Genomic DNA, 17,418 nt, shown 5'->3' with positions numbered 1-17,418 from the left:
TTGAACCCAGGGGGCAGAGGTTGCTGTGAGCCAAGATTGTGCCACCGCACTCTAGCCTGGGTGATGACAGAGCAAGACTCCATCTAAAAAAAAAAAAGAATTAGAAAGGTCTTTATGAGCTGAAATGGATCAATTTCCACGATATAGTGTTAAAAAAAATAAACAGCATTCTGGAGTGTAATCTTTTGTGTAAGCAAGAAGACAAGAACATCTAACACAGGAAGGATAAACCAGACACTACTGAAAATGGTTACTTATAGAGAGTGAATGGGACCCAGGAGAGGAGTGCCTTCTTACATGGTTTTGACTTTTGAACCATGTAAAATGGTTTATAGATTCGAAAATAAATGTAAATATGAAGGAAGGAAAAAGGAAATCCTGAAATTGAATATAAACAGAACATTAATAAATCTAACTTATATTAGACTAATAACATAACTACACTTAGAAAAGACTTAATTCCTATAAAATTTGAAAAGTACTCTGTACATTCTTTGTGAGATATATTCAAAGCATAAAAAGAACTGCAGTGGCTGGGTGTGGTGGCTCACACCTATAATCCCAGAACTTTGGGAGGCCAAGGCGGGTGGATCACTTGAGGTCAGGAGTTTGAGACCAACCTGGCCAACATGGTGAAACCCCGTCTCTACTAAAAATACAAAAATTAGCTAGGTGTGGTGGCGCGTGCCTATAGTCGCAGCTACTCAGGAAGCTGAGGCTTGAACATGGGAGGCGGAGGTTGCAGTGGGCCGAGATCACACTACTGTACTCCAGCCTGGGTGACGGAGGGAGACTCTTCTATCGGTCCACCTACCTATCTTTCGTCTGTTCAAACCTAGAGGCTATTTTAGGCTGAAAGACATCAAAGAGAGAACAAAATGTAATACTATATGAACCTTGGTGAGGTCCTAGATTGAAAAGAAAGAAGTAAAAAAGGAACAGAAAAAAAGAACAATCTGATGAGGCATTTGGGGGACAAATTGAGGAAATTTGAACATAAACTGGATATGAAATGATACTCATGGAATTTGTGAATTTTCTTAGGTGCGTAAATAGCAGTACAGTTACGTAGGAAACTGTGCTTACGTAGAGGAGTTTTAGACTGAAATATTTGGAGAAAGATAACTAATACAACACACTTCAAACAAAATGAAAATAAAGGAGTTTACATCAGTAATTTTCTGATGCTTTAGTTTGCTTTTCTTTTATCGCAAGTGAGGCTGAACCTCAGCTCACACGCTGGCTGGTCATTTGTAGTTCTGTGAATAGTCTTCATATCTTTTGCCCTTTTTCTCTTAAGATGTTAATATTTTTCTATTTTAAGAACTTTCACATAGCAAAGGTTTTAGTAATCACTGTGTATAGTGCAAACATTTTCCCCATTTGTTTCTTATCTCCTCTGAACCTCTCAACAATCCCAAGGGTTAGGCAGAGCAGGTGGAATTATCCCCACTTGATTAATGGGGAAACTATGACTCAGTGGGGAATGTTTGCCCAGGGAAACAGGGCTGTGGGAAGACCTCATGCCCCAGGATGTCCTACCGCCCTGCAGGGATGTGAGCCCTAATGGCATCTTTTAGGATTACAGGACAAATCATTTTCCCTATACAAATTACAATTTCTTAAATATTTGAGCCTCAATTTCCTCCTCTCTTACCAAAAAAGAAGAGTTGAGGCCGGGAGCGATGGCTCACACCTGTAGTCCCAGAACTTTGGGAGGACGAGGTGGGAGGATCACTGGAGGTCAGGAGTTCGAGACCAGCCTGGCCAACATGGTGAAACTCCATCTCTACTAAAAGTACTAAAATTAGCCGGGCATGGTGGCTGGCGTCTGTAATCCCAGGTACTCAGGAGGCTGAGGCACGAAGGCTGAGGCAGGAGAATCGCTTGAACCTGGGAGGTGGAGGTTGTAGTGAGCCAAGACCATGCCGTTTCACTCCAGTCTGGGTGACAGAGGGAGACTCTGTCTCAAAAAAAAAAAAAAAAAAGAGGAGTTGAACTAAATGACCTCTTAAGTCATCTTCAGATTGGGCATGGTGGCTCACACCTGTAATCCCAACACTTTGGGAGGCTGAGATGGGAGGATCTCTTGAGCCCAAGAATTTGAGACCAGCCCTGGCAATATAGCCAGACTCCATCTCTACAAAAAATAAAAAACAAAAAAAATCAGCTGGGTGTGGTACTGTGTGCCTGTAGTCCCAGCTACTCCAGACGCTGAGGTGAGAGGATTGGTTGAGCCTGGGAATTTGAGGCTGCAGTGAGCCGTGGTTGCACCACTGCACTCCAGCCTGGGTGACAGAGTGAGACCCTGTCTCAAAAGGAATAAAGAAAAGAAAATAAAAAGTCATCTTCAGCTCTGCTATCTTCTGATTCTGTGATTTAAGGCACAAGAGAGATTTACTTGGAGCAACGCACTGTCTTTATCTCAAACAGTATATGTATGTTGAAGGTGGGGAGGGGGAGGCAGCTGGGTTATCAGTCCCGTGTATGACATTCTCCAGGGGGAATGTCCATGACAGTACGTTACCAAGAGCATTTCCTTCATCGGCTTGAGTCCCAAAATGCCTCTTTCCAAACAAAAGCAATCAAGCACACACTGCAACAATAAACTCCAGCATTTCTGTTCATGGTCAAAGAGTAGTAGATCAAGGGAGATACTACTTTTTCCCACAACCCCTGCAGGCATCATCAGTGGATCACAGCACACAACATTTGAGCCTGGCCACGGCTTCATAATCCTACTTAGTGCTGTATTGTAGGAAGCAAATGACTTGATTGAAATTGACCCAGGAATAAACTCTCTTACAGGCACTAGACTATTTTTCTTAGTGATCTTTTTTTTCACTTTCAATTTCTCCAAGTGAAATTTATGGGTTTTTTGTTTGTTGGTTGGTTTGAGATGGGGGTCTCACTGTGTTGCCCAGGCTTGTTTTGAACTCCTGGGCTCAAGCAGTCCTCCTAGTTCAGCTTCCCGAGTAGTTGGGATTACAAGCACATATGCCACAGTGCCCAATTAATAATGACTCTTTCTTACTGCAAAGTTAGTATATGTTCATTTAGGAAGGTTTGGAGAATACAAATCATCCACAAACACACCACCATTATTAACACCTGTTAAGGTTTGGGTATTTTTTTGTGCTTATGCAAGAAACGGGATCAAACTTTTACAGCTTACTTGCTCACTCAAAGAACATATTGGATATCTTTTCAGATCATTAAATATTAATCAATAGCTCTATTTTAATGGTTCTATGGTACTCCACTTATGAATGTACCACTGTTTTTTTCTGCTGTAGATGTTTTTGTTTGCTTGTTTTTCAAGACGGAGTCTCCCTCTGTCACCCAGGCTGGAGTGCAGTGGCGCAATCTTGGCTCACTGCAACCTCCACCTCCTGGATTCAAGTGATTTTTCTGTCTCAGCCTCCCTGAGTAGCTGGGACTACAGGCACGCACCACCACCCCCAATTTTTTTTTTGTATATTTAGTAGAGACGGAGTTTCGCCATATTGGCCAAACTGGTCTCAAACTCCTGACCTCAGGTGATCCGCCCGCCTTGGCTCCCAAAGTGCTGGGATTATAGGCATGAGCCACTGCGCCAGGCCTCTGCTGTATCTTAGGATGCCCTAGACTTGGGCATCTAGGTTGTTTTCCATTATTTACTATTTCCACGATTATTACAAAAATACTGCAGTGAACAAATTCTTGTGCATATCTATGGTTCTGTTAATAAATGCATAAAGATGGAATAGCTGGCTTGCTGTCTATCAACAAATTGCCATCCAGAAAGATTGCCACACTTCATATTCCACCGCTTTCCATGTGAGAGTCCATTTCACCCCCATCCTCAATGGGTAACATCATTCTTTTAGTGTTTTGTCAAACTGAGACAAAAATTCCACTGTTTGAATTAAATTATTAACTATTTGTATTCCTCTTTTCTGAAGCTGTTCGTGTCCTTTGCCCTGCTTTTTCTCAGGGTGTTCATCTTTTATTTCCTTATATATTTGTAAACATTGCTTATATATTGGTAATAGTAACTCTTTGTTATATATTTTGGATCAAGCCTAGTAATGTTTACTTTATGCTTTCTGTCTTTGCTGTAATGCTTACAAAAACCATCCCTACTATTTTAGTCTGACTTTGGTGGTTACAAAAACAGGCTCATTCTGAACCTCCAGAGAAAGAAGGGAAGGAGGGAGTGGATATTGTAAAACTCATGTTCATTTCAGAGGAGGACACAGGCTAATCTAACCTGTTTCATTTCATTAATCATTGTTCCTATATTTTTAATAATCTTGATCAGTATACTATCTTTGTTAGGTAGTAACGTTTTACATAACATGGATCTATTCCCATACTTTTCTTTCCAACTGGATCTTTCTGTTAAATGCTAAGTAAGTACTACACTTTAATAAAAGTATTATGACTCAGCAATACAGATTACTATTGATAAGGCAGGACCTTCCTCGTTGCTCTTATTTTTCATGTTTATTTTCCAGATTTCAGAGTCTTTTTGTTGAGCTACAAGAAAAAAAAAAAAGACACTGCAATGTTTAAGTAAGGTTTATTGAGGTATATATATTACAATTCATCCTTTTAAAGTGCACAATTGAGTGAGTTTTCACAAATGCACAGTTGTGCAACCACCACTACCAAGACACAGATCATTTCCACTACTTCCCCAAATCCCCTCCTGCCCCTGGCAATCATTTGCCACTGCAGTATTATTAAGCCTGTGTTGAAGACTTAAGTCAGGAGAAAACTGACATATTTACATTGAGTCTTCTCACCAAGGAACAAACTATTTTCTTAATTAATATCTCAACATTTTTTCCAAAATTTTTATAATTTTCTTCCCCTGGATCTGAGTCATTATTACACTGATTCTATTTATTATAGATTCTATGTGGCTATTGTGACTTTAATACTGTTTAAATACAGTAGGCATTGATTTTTGCATATTTACAACTGGATGCTGAGTAGATACATATAACACTCAAAAGAGAGTTGAAGTTTAGGTGCACTCGTTGACACTTTGGTTGGGGCATTGTGTCTAAAAGCTGCCCTACTCTTTTTTTTTTTTTTTTTTTTTGAGACAGAGTCTCACTCTGTCACCAGGCTGGAGTGCAGTGGCACGATTTCAGCTCACTGCAATCTCCGCCTCCCGGGTTCAAGTGACTCTCCTGCCTCAGCCTCCTGAGTAGCTGGGACTACAGGCACGTGCCACCACGCCCAGCTAATTTTTGTATTTTTAGTAGAGACGGGGTTTCACCATGTTGGCCAGGATGATCTCGATCTCTTGACCTCGTGATCCGCCTTTTCTTTATCTTGTCTGGTTATCTGCATCCCAGAGGCACTCTCCAGGGCCTAATTTTTGTATCCCTCGTACTCAGCCTAACATAGGTACTCAGCAATGCTGACGTCATCAGTCAATCAGTGAATGACTGTTTTGTGCTGTGATCCCGCACGTTCCTGACAGGGTGTTCTGAATGTATGGGGCTGAGGCTGGTAGAGGGAAAAGTGAGCCATCCAAAGGCCTGCCCTGCTTTGGGCACTGAAGGCTTGCCTGTCTCCATTAGGAGTGGAATTTAATCCTTGCAGGGCTCTCTGGCCCCACCTTCGTCTGTAACTAAGATCACCTTAGCAGAACCTGGGCTGACAGGGAGACAGGCAGTTAGTCTCTCTCAGTCTGTTACATGGGCGGTTCTCAGCAGCCTGCTGCACTAAGGCCGACAGAGATCAAATGATCCTCAATCAGGTTTCAGTTGAGTATTTGAGAATGCCTACGTGGAAAGACTGCATTGAGCCCCGAGAAGGTCCCACTGGGTAATCAAGCAGCATCTCTGCTTTTTGATCACATTACATCAACTCAGTGGAGAAACACGTGGTGTGCTGTGCTGAACAGAAGTTCTGACAGGGAGTGACAGTCGTCTTGGATGAAAATTTAAAAAGTGGGGCAATTAAATAATTATCAGAAAATGGAATTTGTTGACTTGAGAGACTCTTCATATTGTGTTTCCATGGGAGTAAAATTAAATAAAGAGCTTCCTGGAGGGGGAAAGATTACTTAATTCATTATTCTTTCTTGATTTTTTCCCCTTCCCTATTGGGTAAAAATTAATAGACTCTGTGGTATTGGGGGTGGGGGAGAACCCATGTGCATAAGACCGAGGTGGGGATCTTGTTAAAATACAGACTGTGGGCCAGGCGTGGTGGCTCATGCCTGTAATCCCCAGCACTTTGGGAGGCCGAGACGGGTGGATCACCTGAGGTCAGGAGTTCAAGACCAGCCTGGCCAACATGGCGAGATCCTCTATCTACTAAAAATACAAAAATTAGCTGGGCGTGGTGGCAGGCGCCTATAATCCCAGCTACTTGGGAGGCTGAGGCAGGAGAATCACTTGAACCAGGGAGGCAGAGGTTGCAGTGAGCCAAGATTGCGCCACTGTACTCCAGCCTAGGCAACAAGAGCGAAACTCCATCACAAAAAAAAAAAAAAAGAAAAGAAAAGAAAAAACAGACTGTGATTGAGGAGAGCTGGAGTGGAGCCTGAGACGCTGCATTTCTGGTAAGTTCCTCGGTGGTGTGACACTGCCGGACCATGGACTACACTGAGTATAGCAAGGCTGTAGAGGGAGTCCAAGTATTAGCTTTGCTACAAACTTGTAGGTAAGTCACCACTTGGGCCCTTCTTCCTCTGTACAGTGAGGACATCCCAGATGGTGTGTGACACGTCTGACATTGTGATGGCCAAACCACCTCAAGGTCCTCACGAAACCGTGGTGGCCAAGGCTCTCGGTATGACCTCTTGAGACCAGGAGGCTCTTACAGGCATCTACAGAGCTCAGTCTTGGCCCCTTACCTTTGCGTCATCCTTGAATGGAAAAAGGATCATGGGCTGCCAACTGCAGACCCACCCAGGAATATTTCAGATGGCTCAAGCACAGTGGTAATGTCCCTGGCTTACTCCATCAAAATGCAGTGAACATCACTGGAGCGGTCCGGAGCTTGACTGACAAGGACCAGCTGCTGCTCACCACGGCAGCCAACAAGGAATGTGCCCACTCTCTCCTTCAGTTTGCTCCTCCTCAGTGTCGGGGTCCCAGGGCCCTAGAAGCCTCTAAAAGCCTCTGAGCAAACTTCTTTGCCTCTCAAAGCAGTGACAACTTTAGGTCCCGTCCTCCAGCCTGGGGGTCACTAGAGCTATTGATTTCCTGTCCCTTCAAGTGAGGATGAGAAGACACTGTCTCTGGGGCTTAAGTGTGGCTACCCTGCTCCGTCCACACCACACCCCAGGCCCACTCTCCTACTATCTGCCCCCTGGTTTTGCTGAAGCTTGCTGACACTTCCTCCACGCTGTCTTCTTCTTCTTTTTTTTTTTTTGAGGCGGAGTCTCGCTCTGTCGCCCGGGCTGGAGCGCAGTGGCCAGATCTCAGCCCACTGCAAGCTCCGCCTCCCGGGTTTACGCCATTCTCCTGCCTCAGCCTCCCGAGTAGCTGGGACTACAGGCGCCCGCCACCTCGCCCGGCTAGTTTTTGTATTTTTAGTAGAGACGAGGTTTCACCGTGTTAGCCAGGATCGTCTCGATCTCCTGACCTCGTGATCCGCCCGTCTCGGCCTCCCAAAGTGCTGGGATTACAGGCTTGAGCCACCGCGCCCGGCCCACGCTGTCTTCTTTCAGGCCTTCTCTCTCCTGGGCAACCTGATGTTGGCATTAGCTTTTATCACTGCCCAAGCTACAGCAAGTTGCTGAGAGGTGTCCAATGCATTCTCCACATCACAGACTTGCTTTCTTTCAAGCCTGCCTTTTGCAGGGATTCTTTTTCCCCTCCACTTTTCTTTTGGAGTTATAGGGTGCCAACAGTAAAAGGCATACATCTTGAGTTCAAAGTTTAATACGTTTTTATGTATGTAAGTCATCATCCAGCTCAAGCTACTGAACATTTCAATCGCTCTGGTAGCTTTCCTGGCACCGCCCTCTGAATTACTAACCATCCCAGCGCCTGCTGGGGGTAAGCACTATTCTGACTTCTATCACCATGGGTTAGTTTTCCCTGTTCTCATAGCATCATACTTCATCCTAACACAATTATACCTGTTTTACAAATTTAAAGGAAACAAACACCCAACAACGAGGACAAGTGGGTTAGTCTTTCCAATCTGGTCCAACGCGAATACCGCCACCCTGTGTTTGAGAATGGGAAGAGAGGCTTGGCGGGGAGCATTGTCTTTCCCTAGGGTTGTGTCTTCCTTGAACTGGGTGCAAACGTGGACAAAGTCACATGTATCACATGGAGACAACACATCTCCACAACGAACCGCCTCGTAGCTCCTTGAAATCAAAGAACCAAATTATAAATGAGTTTACACTGACTGGATATTTGATGATATTAAGCAAAAACCAAACAACAACATCCAAGAGCAAAAACAAAAACCTTTTTGCTGCGCTGGTGAAACTGTAGTTCTTTCCCTTCCTCTTCCTCTTTCTTTCTCTCTTTCTTCTTTCTCTTTCTTTCCTTTCTTTTCTTTTTCTTTCCTTCCTTTCTCTCTCCCTCCCTCCTTTTTTTTTTGAGATAAGAGTTTTGCTCCTTTTTCTCTTTCTTTTTTCTTTCTTTCCTTTTTCTTTTTCCTTCCTTTTTCTTTTTCTTTCCTTTCTCTTTTTTTTCCTTTTTCTTTCTTTCTCTTTCTTTTGTTTTTTCTTTCCTTTCTCTCTCTCTCTCTCCCTCCCTCTCCTTTTTTTTGAGACAAGAGTTTTGCTCTTGTTGCCCAGGCTGGAGTGCAGTTGCGTGATCTCGCCTCACTGCAACCTTTGCCTCCCAGATTCAAGTGATTCTCTTGCCTCAGCCTCCCGAGCAGCTGGGATTACAGGTGCCTGCCACCACGCCCAGCTAATTCTTGTATTTTTAGTAGAGACGGGGTTTCTCCATGTTGGTCAGGCTGGTTTCGAACTCCCAACCTCAGGTGATCTGCCCGCCTTGGCCTCCCAAAGTACTGGGATTACAGGCATGAGCCACCGTGCCCAGCCAACTGTGGTTGTTTTAAAAAGACAAAGTTGGTCTCTTTCAGAGGCACATGCTGGAAATAGGCTGGGGTGGCAGTGGGTGGGGGTGCAGACAAAATTAAATGTCGGTAATCACTGAAACTTGCTGGTGGGTACATAATTAATTAGTTAACTATTCTTCTTTTTGAATAAGTTTCAAATTTTCCACAATAAAAAGGAAAAAAAAGAAAACTCAAGTTTTCTTTCAGTTAAACACCCACACAAATGTTCTCATGAAATAATACACAGAGTGAGTGACTTTAAGACCCCTTAAGAAGCGGGACATTAGCACCTTCATGTTGAAGATTGAAAAGAAATACCTCCAAGTATTATTTCTTGGTAGTGGAACAAAAGTGATTTAAAAATTTCTTCCTTCAACTTTTCTGTATACCAAACTTTCTTTACTGAGGATATAGAATAATTATGGAAGAAGAGCTAACAAACTTTCAAATACATTGGAAAAGTGTATAGAAAAGAATTACCCCCATAAGGTCTAAAGGTTTATTAAGGAATATGGGGCTAAAGAGGCTATTACTTGCATCTTATTAATGAATAGAAATCACCATCCATTTTGTTACAGAGTAATATAACCCCTAACTGGTAAGGAAAAAGCACAAACTAGGCTGGTCGCGGTGGCTCCCGCCTGTAATCCCAGCACTTTGGGAGGCCGAGGCAGACGGATCACGAGGTCAGGTGATCAAGACCATCCTGGCTAACATGGCGAAACCCCGTCTCTACTAAAATTACAAAAATTTGCTGGGCGTGGTGGCCTGTAGTCCCAGCTACTCGGGAGACTGAGGTTGCAGAATTGCTTGAACCTAGGAGGCAGAGGTTGCAGTGAGCCGAGATTATGCCATTATTGCATTCCAGCCTGGGTGAGAAGAGCGAGACTCCATCTCAAAAAAAAGAAAAAAAAGAGGTACAAACTAAATGTGTAAAAAATGCTTGTATGGGTGACTGCTCTTTTAAAGTTAGCTCATATACACATACACAAAGATTTAAATTGTGCTAAATATAAAACCAAGAAAGGTCTGGGAGATTATGGATGATTTGAAAATATTAATGTTCATTTCTTTTAAGCATACATTTAAGAACAATAAAAGCTATTTTAAAGGATCTTATGCAGATGCATGTACAACTTAAAATCATTTTACTGGGTACACATTAGCCTCCCAACTTGCATGTTTTACTGGTACTCAGTAAATGTCACCTCTTACACTTAAGATTTATCAGCTGCTTCATGAACAGCTGGACACATGAGGTACATTCATGCCTACTGCATTGATAGGATTCTTGTAATTTTCAAATCAACAAGTGGTATTTCTTAAAACATGAATTTGATTGAAGAGTCTAGTGAAAACACTGTAATCCACCCAGGTAAAGATTTGCAAGTGATACTTCATTGAAAGACAGCCTTGCAGCCAGGTGTAGGGGCTCACACCTGTAATCCCAGCACTTTAGGAGGACGAGGTGGCGGATCACCTGAGGTCGGGAGTTCAAGACTGACCAGCCTGACCAACATAAAGAAACCCAGTCTCTATTAAAAATACAAAATTAGCTGGGCGTGGTTGTATGTGCCTGTAATTCCAGCTACTTGGGAGGCTGAGGCAGGAGAATGGCTTGAACCTGGGAGGTGGAGGTTGCAGTGAGCTGAGATTCCGCCATTGCACTCCAGCCTCGGCAACAAGAGTGAAACTCCATCTCAAAAAACAAAAGAAAAGAAAAGAAGAAAAGACAGCCTTCCTTTTGATTTCCCAAGATTCGCAGTTGAAAAAGGTTGCCCCACTGGCATGGCACCTTTGTTTTGGTTGGATTCACATAGTCACCATAAGTGCACGATAGCAGCAGAACAAACAGAAACCTATCTAGAAATTGGGACCTGAATTTTGCACCCTAATTCTCTGAGATTGTCCCCTTCTGCATAAACAGGAACATCTGGAAGACATCACCTCTAAGGTCCCCTTCCCCACTTCTAACATTCTGACTTCAAGCCTTTAAACTTGACATTCGAATGAAGAACAAAGTTTTCTCCAAAAGTTGCTGTTCCCTTTTTGGATCATTGCACAAGCCTTCACATGCAACAGCTGAGAATGAAGACTGAATTTTATCTAAGAGCAAACGGATCCACACAAATGTTTTCTGGCTTAAAACAGTTAATCTTTTTAAAGATTTGGCCTTTGAGATACTTAATATCTCTCTTGTTAAAAGAGAATCGTCTTTTAGTAAGTTCCTTTCTTGACCAAATTCCTAGGAAAGTCATTCCAATCTTGCAGTTGTTTATTAAGGAACAGGCTATTGTATTAGCTTGCTAGGGCTGCCTTACCAGGTTTGGTGGCTAAAACAAAGACATTTATTTCCTCACAGTTCTGGAGCTTGGAAGGCAAAAATCAAGGAGTCAGCAGGGTTTTTTTTCTTTTTTTCTCACAACCTCTCTCTTGGCTTGTAAGACGGCTGTTTTCTCTCTGGCTTCTCATGGTCATCTCACTGTGTCTCCTACTCTTTTTGAGATGGAGTCTTGCTCTGTCACCCAGGCTGGAGTACAATGGTGCAATCTTGGCTCACTGCAACCTCTGCCTCCTGGGTTCAAGCGATTCTCCTGCCTCAGCCTCCCGAGTAACTGGGATTACAGGTATCCACTACCATGCCCGGCTAATTTTTGTATGTTTAGGAGAGACGAGGTTTCACCATGTTGGTCAGGCTGGTCTCAAACTCCTCACCTCAGGTGATCCACCTGCCTCAGCCTCCCAAAGTGCTGGGATTACAGGCGTGAGCCACCGCACCTGGCCCTTTTTTTAATGTTTTTTTGAGATGGAGACTCACTCTTGTTGCCCAGGCTGGAGTGCAAGGACACAATCTCGGCTCACAGCAACCTCTGCCTCCTGGGTTCAAGCGATTCTCCTGCCTCAGCCTCCCAAGTAACTGAGATTACAGGCACCTGCTATCATGCCCAGCTAATTTTTGTATTTTTAGGAGATGAGGTTTCACCATGTTGGCCAGGGTGGTCTCAAACTCCTGGCCTTAGGTGATCTGCCCGCCTCGGCCTCCCAAAGTGCTGGGATTACAGGCGTGAGCCACTGTGCCCGACTAATCTATTATTTTAAGAACACCAGTCATGTAGAACTAGGGCCAACCTAGCAGCCTCATTTTAACTATCTCCTTAAAGACTCTATCTCCAATTACAGTCACATTCTGAAGTACTGAGATTAGGGCTTCAATGTATAAAATTTGGGGGACATTATTAAACCTATAACTAGCATAGTTTTTTTTTTCTTCACATACTTTTACTTTGATATAAATACTTAGATATTGAGAACTTAAAAACCAAAAGGTCTCTACCATGTGCATGTAGAAACGTATCGTGTAAAAAGAATCTGTTGTCCGTATTTGTTGCATCTTAGGATTTACTGAAAAACTTTCGGAGAACTTTGCCCCTAGGGCAGCAGCTTCTGGCGGAAAAAGACCAAACCTGGGCATCCAGGGGAGTTAAATTTAGAAGCAAAAGCCAAGATTCATTCTATCATTCAATCATCATTTTCTTCAATGGCTGACACACCAAAAGAAGGGTCAAATTTGTTTATTTGTAAATTCATTTTAATTAATGTATGTATCTCTACATAGATATAGAGAGAGAGGGCCTCACTCTGTTGCCCAGGCTGGAATGCAGTGGCGTGATTATAGCTCACTGAAGCCTTGAATTCCTGGACTCAAGTGATCCTCCATTTCAGTCTCCCGAGTAGCCGGACTACAGGCATGTGCCACCATGCCAAAAATATTTTTTTGTAGAGATGGGGGGGGTCTCACTATGTTGCACAGGCTTGTCTTGAACACCTAATCTCAAGCAATCCTCAGGCCGTGGCCTCCCACAGTGTTGGGATTATAGGCATTAGCCATTGTGCCAGGCAAGTTATTTCCCCAAAAAACACTTTCTTAAGGGATGGTCCCGGTCCACCAGCATCTGAGTCACCTGGAATATCTGTTACGGAAGCCGGTCTCTGCATCATACTGCGGATTCAGTGACTTCAGCTCTGGGTCTGGGAACCTGCACTTCAGCAAGCGTCCCACCCACCTGCCCACTGGAGCCTGTGGGTCTCTTCCCTGAGAACTGTGTGCGGCCATCTATGCACCCACTCATCACCCATGAAAAAGATCATGCTTGTCTGGACAGCAAAATTGAATATGTTTATTTTACACAAAGTACAATTCAGTATATGCAGAGAGGTACTCAGCATCACACCCATGATCAATATCCTCTTATTTTCATTTGGTATGTCACTGAAAACCTGGCACACCACTTAGCTAAAAATCACACAAAATACCCTGTAGAGAAATCAAACTGATGTTTTTTTTTCCCCCAAACGATAGATTTCCTCTTCATTAGTCAAATCTGATAGTGATATTCATTAATAAGGAAAACCAAAGTTTTCAAGTATCAACTCTGAATGGCTGAGACCCTAATCTGACTGTTATTAGCCACCAAGAACTCTCAGAAGAGCAAAGAACTCAAGAAAAGGCAAGCAAGAACACTATGGAAATTATATTCTTTTCTGTGAAATTCAGTCCCACAGCTATTTGAGCAAGGTCCAAGACAATGGAGAGGCGGCAAAGCTGCTGGGAGGGCCTGTTTGCAGGCAGAAACGCACTGGCTGTGCCTCGCCCCGCCGTGTCCTTTCCGAGGGTGGGTTCTTTACTGGCTTCACTTTAACTTGGTCCTCTGACTTTGGGTTGTAAACTTTACACTTCCAAGAATCAATTTTGGTTGAACGCAAGAGTAACATCCCCATCCAAAACAGAAATGTTCTCATGATATGAAGGCCATTCTGTAGACTGCATGTATATACGTTTATATTTATATAAGCTCCTATGCGAGACAAAGTTTCCTTCCCCTTAGCAAGACAATGCTGCATCCAGCAACACTGCTTTGGCTAGCTCTTTTTCCTGTATGGCCTCATGTGTGCGACAATTGAAGCAGCTATTTCTCCCTTCCTCTTGTTCTGGCCAAAATAATCTAGGAATTCACCATCTGGTCCAACCAAGTACATTATTATCGTGTGATCCACCTGCAGAGAGAAGGGGGGAGAGTGTGACAAAGATTACCAAAATAAGCTGCTTATTTTACTGAATGTATCCTGCAAGATAAGAGAACTTTACATCATGCTTAAATAACCTCTGTAACATCTATTATTCATGGAATAGGCTTAAGCCTATTATAGCAAATTCCTAACAAAAATTGTCTAAAATCTTCTGTGTCCTAAACATCTGCACTGGTTATTGCTTGTCACAGCTAGAACCTGAAATTCTTTTGGTTTAATCCTTAACACATTTACCCACACACCCTCTAAGAATTCACCTTCTAAGAAACAGCTGCTGCAGGCTTTCACAAAGCAGTCAATCTTTGTGGAATAGCAATGCTGTTGAAAAATACCTTCATTTTCGAGTAAGGTATCTCCTCAGACCCTAAACATGTTACAGAGACATCACATGGAATTAAGTGTTGGTGAAAAACTGCTTTCTTTCGTAAGTTCTTGGGTTTATTCCTTTGTTTTAGAAAGAACTGGTTGTCATTCATTACCGCCAAAATTCTGCTTACCATGCTTTATGAGAAGAAATCAGAAAACTAATCACTAGTTTAAATAATCTATAAAGTTGAACAATATTTAGTTTTAATATTAGTAATTCAAACAGAAACAGGAAAAGAAACATTTTTCTCCCCAAGGAAATTTTTGTCTCCTCCACTGAATAATCCTGTCTGAAATCAATCCATCACCTGGAAAGCAAATCTTCAGAAGCCATAAATGCTGCCCTTCCCCAACCCCCAAGCCCCCGCCGCCAACTCACGGAGTCATCTTAAAAATCACCTGGAAAGCAAATCCTTGGGAGTGTAAATACTGCTCCCCCCAACCACAGAGTCATCTGAAACTCAGCATCCATTTTCCCAGCAAAGTCCTAAAACGGTCCCAGCTCTAACTTTAACTTAGATTAGTCACCAGTTTTTTTAGTTAGACACTTTCATAAAATCCAATTTCAAGTGAGATTTGGCACTTAAGAGTCCTTGGAATTTATTGCAGGCTTGATTGCTATTTGGCAAGACAAAGAAAGACAGGAATGTGATTACAAATACCAAACTGGAGACACTGCCCAAATATACCCCAGCATGCATTATATGTCTGTGAGGATATTATTTTTTGTACACACATTCTTAAGACAGCAAATGGAAAGAGCACCTGCCTCCCCACATAAGGAAAGAATGTGCACCAAAAGAGCGCCAACCACTGGATCTCAAGTGCTGTGGGACAATCCATTGTCGGAGCAACACGGGGAGCTCTATTTCTCCACACAACTGATACAGAAATCAGAAGTCAGTGTCCAGTTCTCTTGCCAAGCCTTACTCTGTAGCTTACATCGCTCTTTCTCCCTATTTCTTCCTTTTCTCTATTCTCTGTTAAAAAAAACAAATTACAATATGTGGGACTTATTTTCTGAGTGTTCTTAATATAAATTACCTTGTAGTACACAACAAAAACATTGTTTTATCTGTATCTGTTGAACTTGTCAGGTCACTCCTCAATATTCCTTTGGGTTGTGACACAGCAAATTGACATTTATTCTAATGTAGAGGTCTTCCAAGTTCTAGTACTTCCTTGTATAGAAAAAGGACACTAGCATTAACTGACAAATTCTTTCACATGTCATCTTAAGCCATGAAACAGGTATTCTCCTCCTCTACAAATGGCATCACAGGCTGGAGACAGTAAATTATATAATTGCTAAGTGCCAGGCCTAACTTTAAAACCTAGAATCTGTCTAGTTTTAAAGTCCACAAACTTTTATCACCATGTTGCCTCTAGCTCCAATTCTAGTGGAGGGCAGTAACTCAGTTTTTTTAGTGTGCAAGTTACGTTTTAGTGTGAGTTACGTTTTGAAAAGGTAATATATGCACATAGAAAAGGAATATCCAGTAAATTTATTCAATGAAAATGTCCCTCCCCGTCCTCACACCCAGAGTGCCTCAGTTCCCTTTAATGTCACCAGTTCCTTCCAGAGAAATTCTCTGCATCTACTATGTGCATATATCCACTACCACTTATTTTTTTTATACACAAGCAACAATATATTATAGAGTACTGCTTTCTCATTTAACAATATATTGGACACTGTTCTATATCAGATTATACACAGTAGTTAAAAAATGGTTCCTGGATTTTCAGTCTTTTCTCTTTACAATGCCATAGACTATATTTGTAGGATAAAGTCCAAAAAGTAGAATCTCTGGCCTAAAAAGTGTATCACTTTAAATGTGAGAGACACTGTTAAATTGCCCTCTGAAGAGGGTATGAGTTTAATCCCTATCAACAATGCATGAGAGAGCCTGCTGTTCCAAATTCACTCCTCCAGTATATTGCCTGTTTTTCCAATTTTGACAATATGTTTTCAAATTTCCTGACCACTGCTGAGCTAATAGAAAAATGTTACCTCATTATACAATTCACATTTCTTTTATTAGGAAACTGAACATTTAGGTTTGAAAGCCATTTGTATTCTTTTTTCAACAGTACTTTCTAATACCTATATAATTATTATTATTATATATAAAATACATTAATGTGCAGATCCAGCTTTCTATGGAATCCCAAATATTTCGTATACCCAGTTCCATCAGTCTGAAGAGTGCACTCAAAAGCCAGAAGCTTACCTTTTGTTGCTGTTGTTTTAGATTAAGAAAATTTCATTCCATTACATCTCAACGGTAACCTTAAAGGTACCCCCTTACTTCCTGCAGGTCCTTAAATGTTAACAGAAGTTTCTCAAACCATCTTACGGATGAAAGTCTGTGACCTCAAGGGACTGAAGTCACACTAATGAAAAGCCTAAGAAGCTGGAGAGTGTCTCCCCCTATTGGATGATTTAGCACATATACAGCAATGAATTCCCCATCGAATTTCATCAAAAGTCAAATTCTTATAGCAGTAGGCCAGTATTTCTAAAAATGGGGCCAAAGATACATTCTACAAGGTCCAAGAAGTCTCCATAAGACTTACATATTTTCATTTTCATTTGTAATTAAAAAAATGAATATCTATATTCTGGATTATCTGTTTTGTGAGTATAAATTTCAGTGCCCAGGCTTGTGTTTGCTTTATGATCTCACCGGCACCTAGCTGTCCACTGCTGTTACAGGCAGACATGAATATGATACATTCTTGCCACATCAATAATAACCAGGCAAGGCAGGCTACACAATTAAAGGTTTCAAAGTATTTTAAATAGAAAATGCAGAGGGGCAGTTGAGTAGAGTTGGGTATGTGACAGCAGTCTGACCACAACCCCCTTCCTGCCATGAGCAGCACTTTGGTTTCAGCAAAATCGTTTGTCACTGTAAC

The 17,418-nt window shown here is 42.1% G+C and overlaps 1 protein-coding gene across 2 annotated transcripts in view; it reads right to left on the bottom strand.

Annotated features, from left to right (window-relative positions):
• Positions 1–7,683: 7,683 nt before the first annotated feature.
• The window catches only part of LOC117067689 (protein SCO1 homolog, mitochondrial), a 22,416-nt gene continuing 12,681 nt past the window's right edge, over positions 7,684–17,418 (bottom strand). Inside the window, exon 6 of one of the 2 annotated variants that reach the window (XM_033184540.1) lies at positions 7,684–8,332. In XM_033184540.1, coding sequence (XP_033040431.1) covers positions 8,288–8,332 — 45 coding nt within the window. In that variant the 3' untranslated portion in view covers positions 7,684–8,287. Of the gene's footprint in view, positions 8,333–13,196; positions 14,098–17,418 lie in introns of those variants that run through there. The other variant, XM_033184539.1, reaches the window with a different exon arrangement.

The sequence above is a fragment of the Trachypithecus francoisi genome, unplaced genomic scaffold (genome assembly GCF_009764315.1).
Source record: "Trachypithecus francoisi isolate TF-2019V2 unplaced genomic scaffold, Tfra_2.0 Lachesis_group20, whole genome shotgun sequence".
Classification (NCBI taxonomy): domain Eukaryota; kingdom Metazoa; phylum Chordata; class Mammalia; order Primates; family Cercopithecidae; genus Trachypithecus; species Trachypithecus francoisi.
The sequence above is the reverse complement of the archived record's forward strand: the minus strand, read 5'-3'. Positions and strand labels throughout refer to the sequence as shown.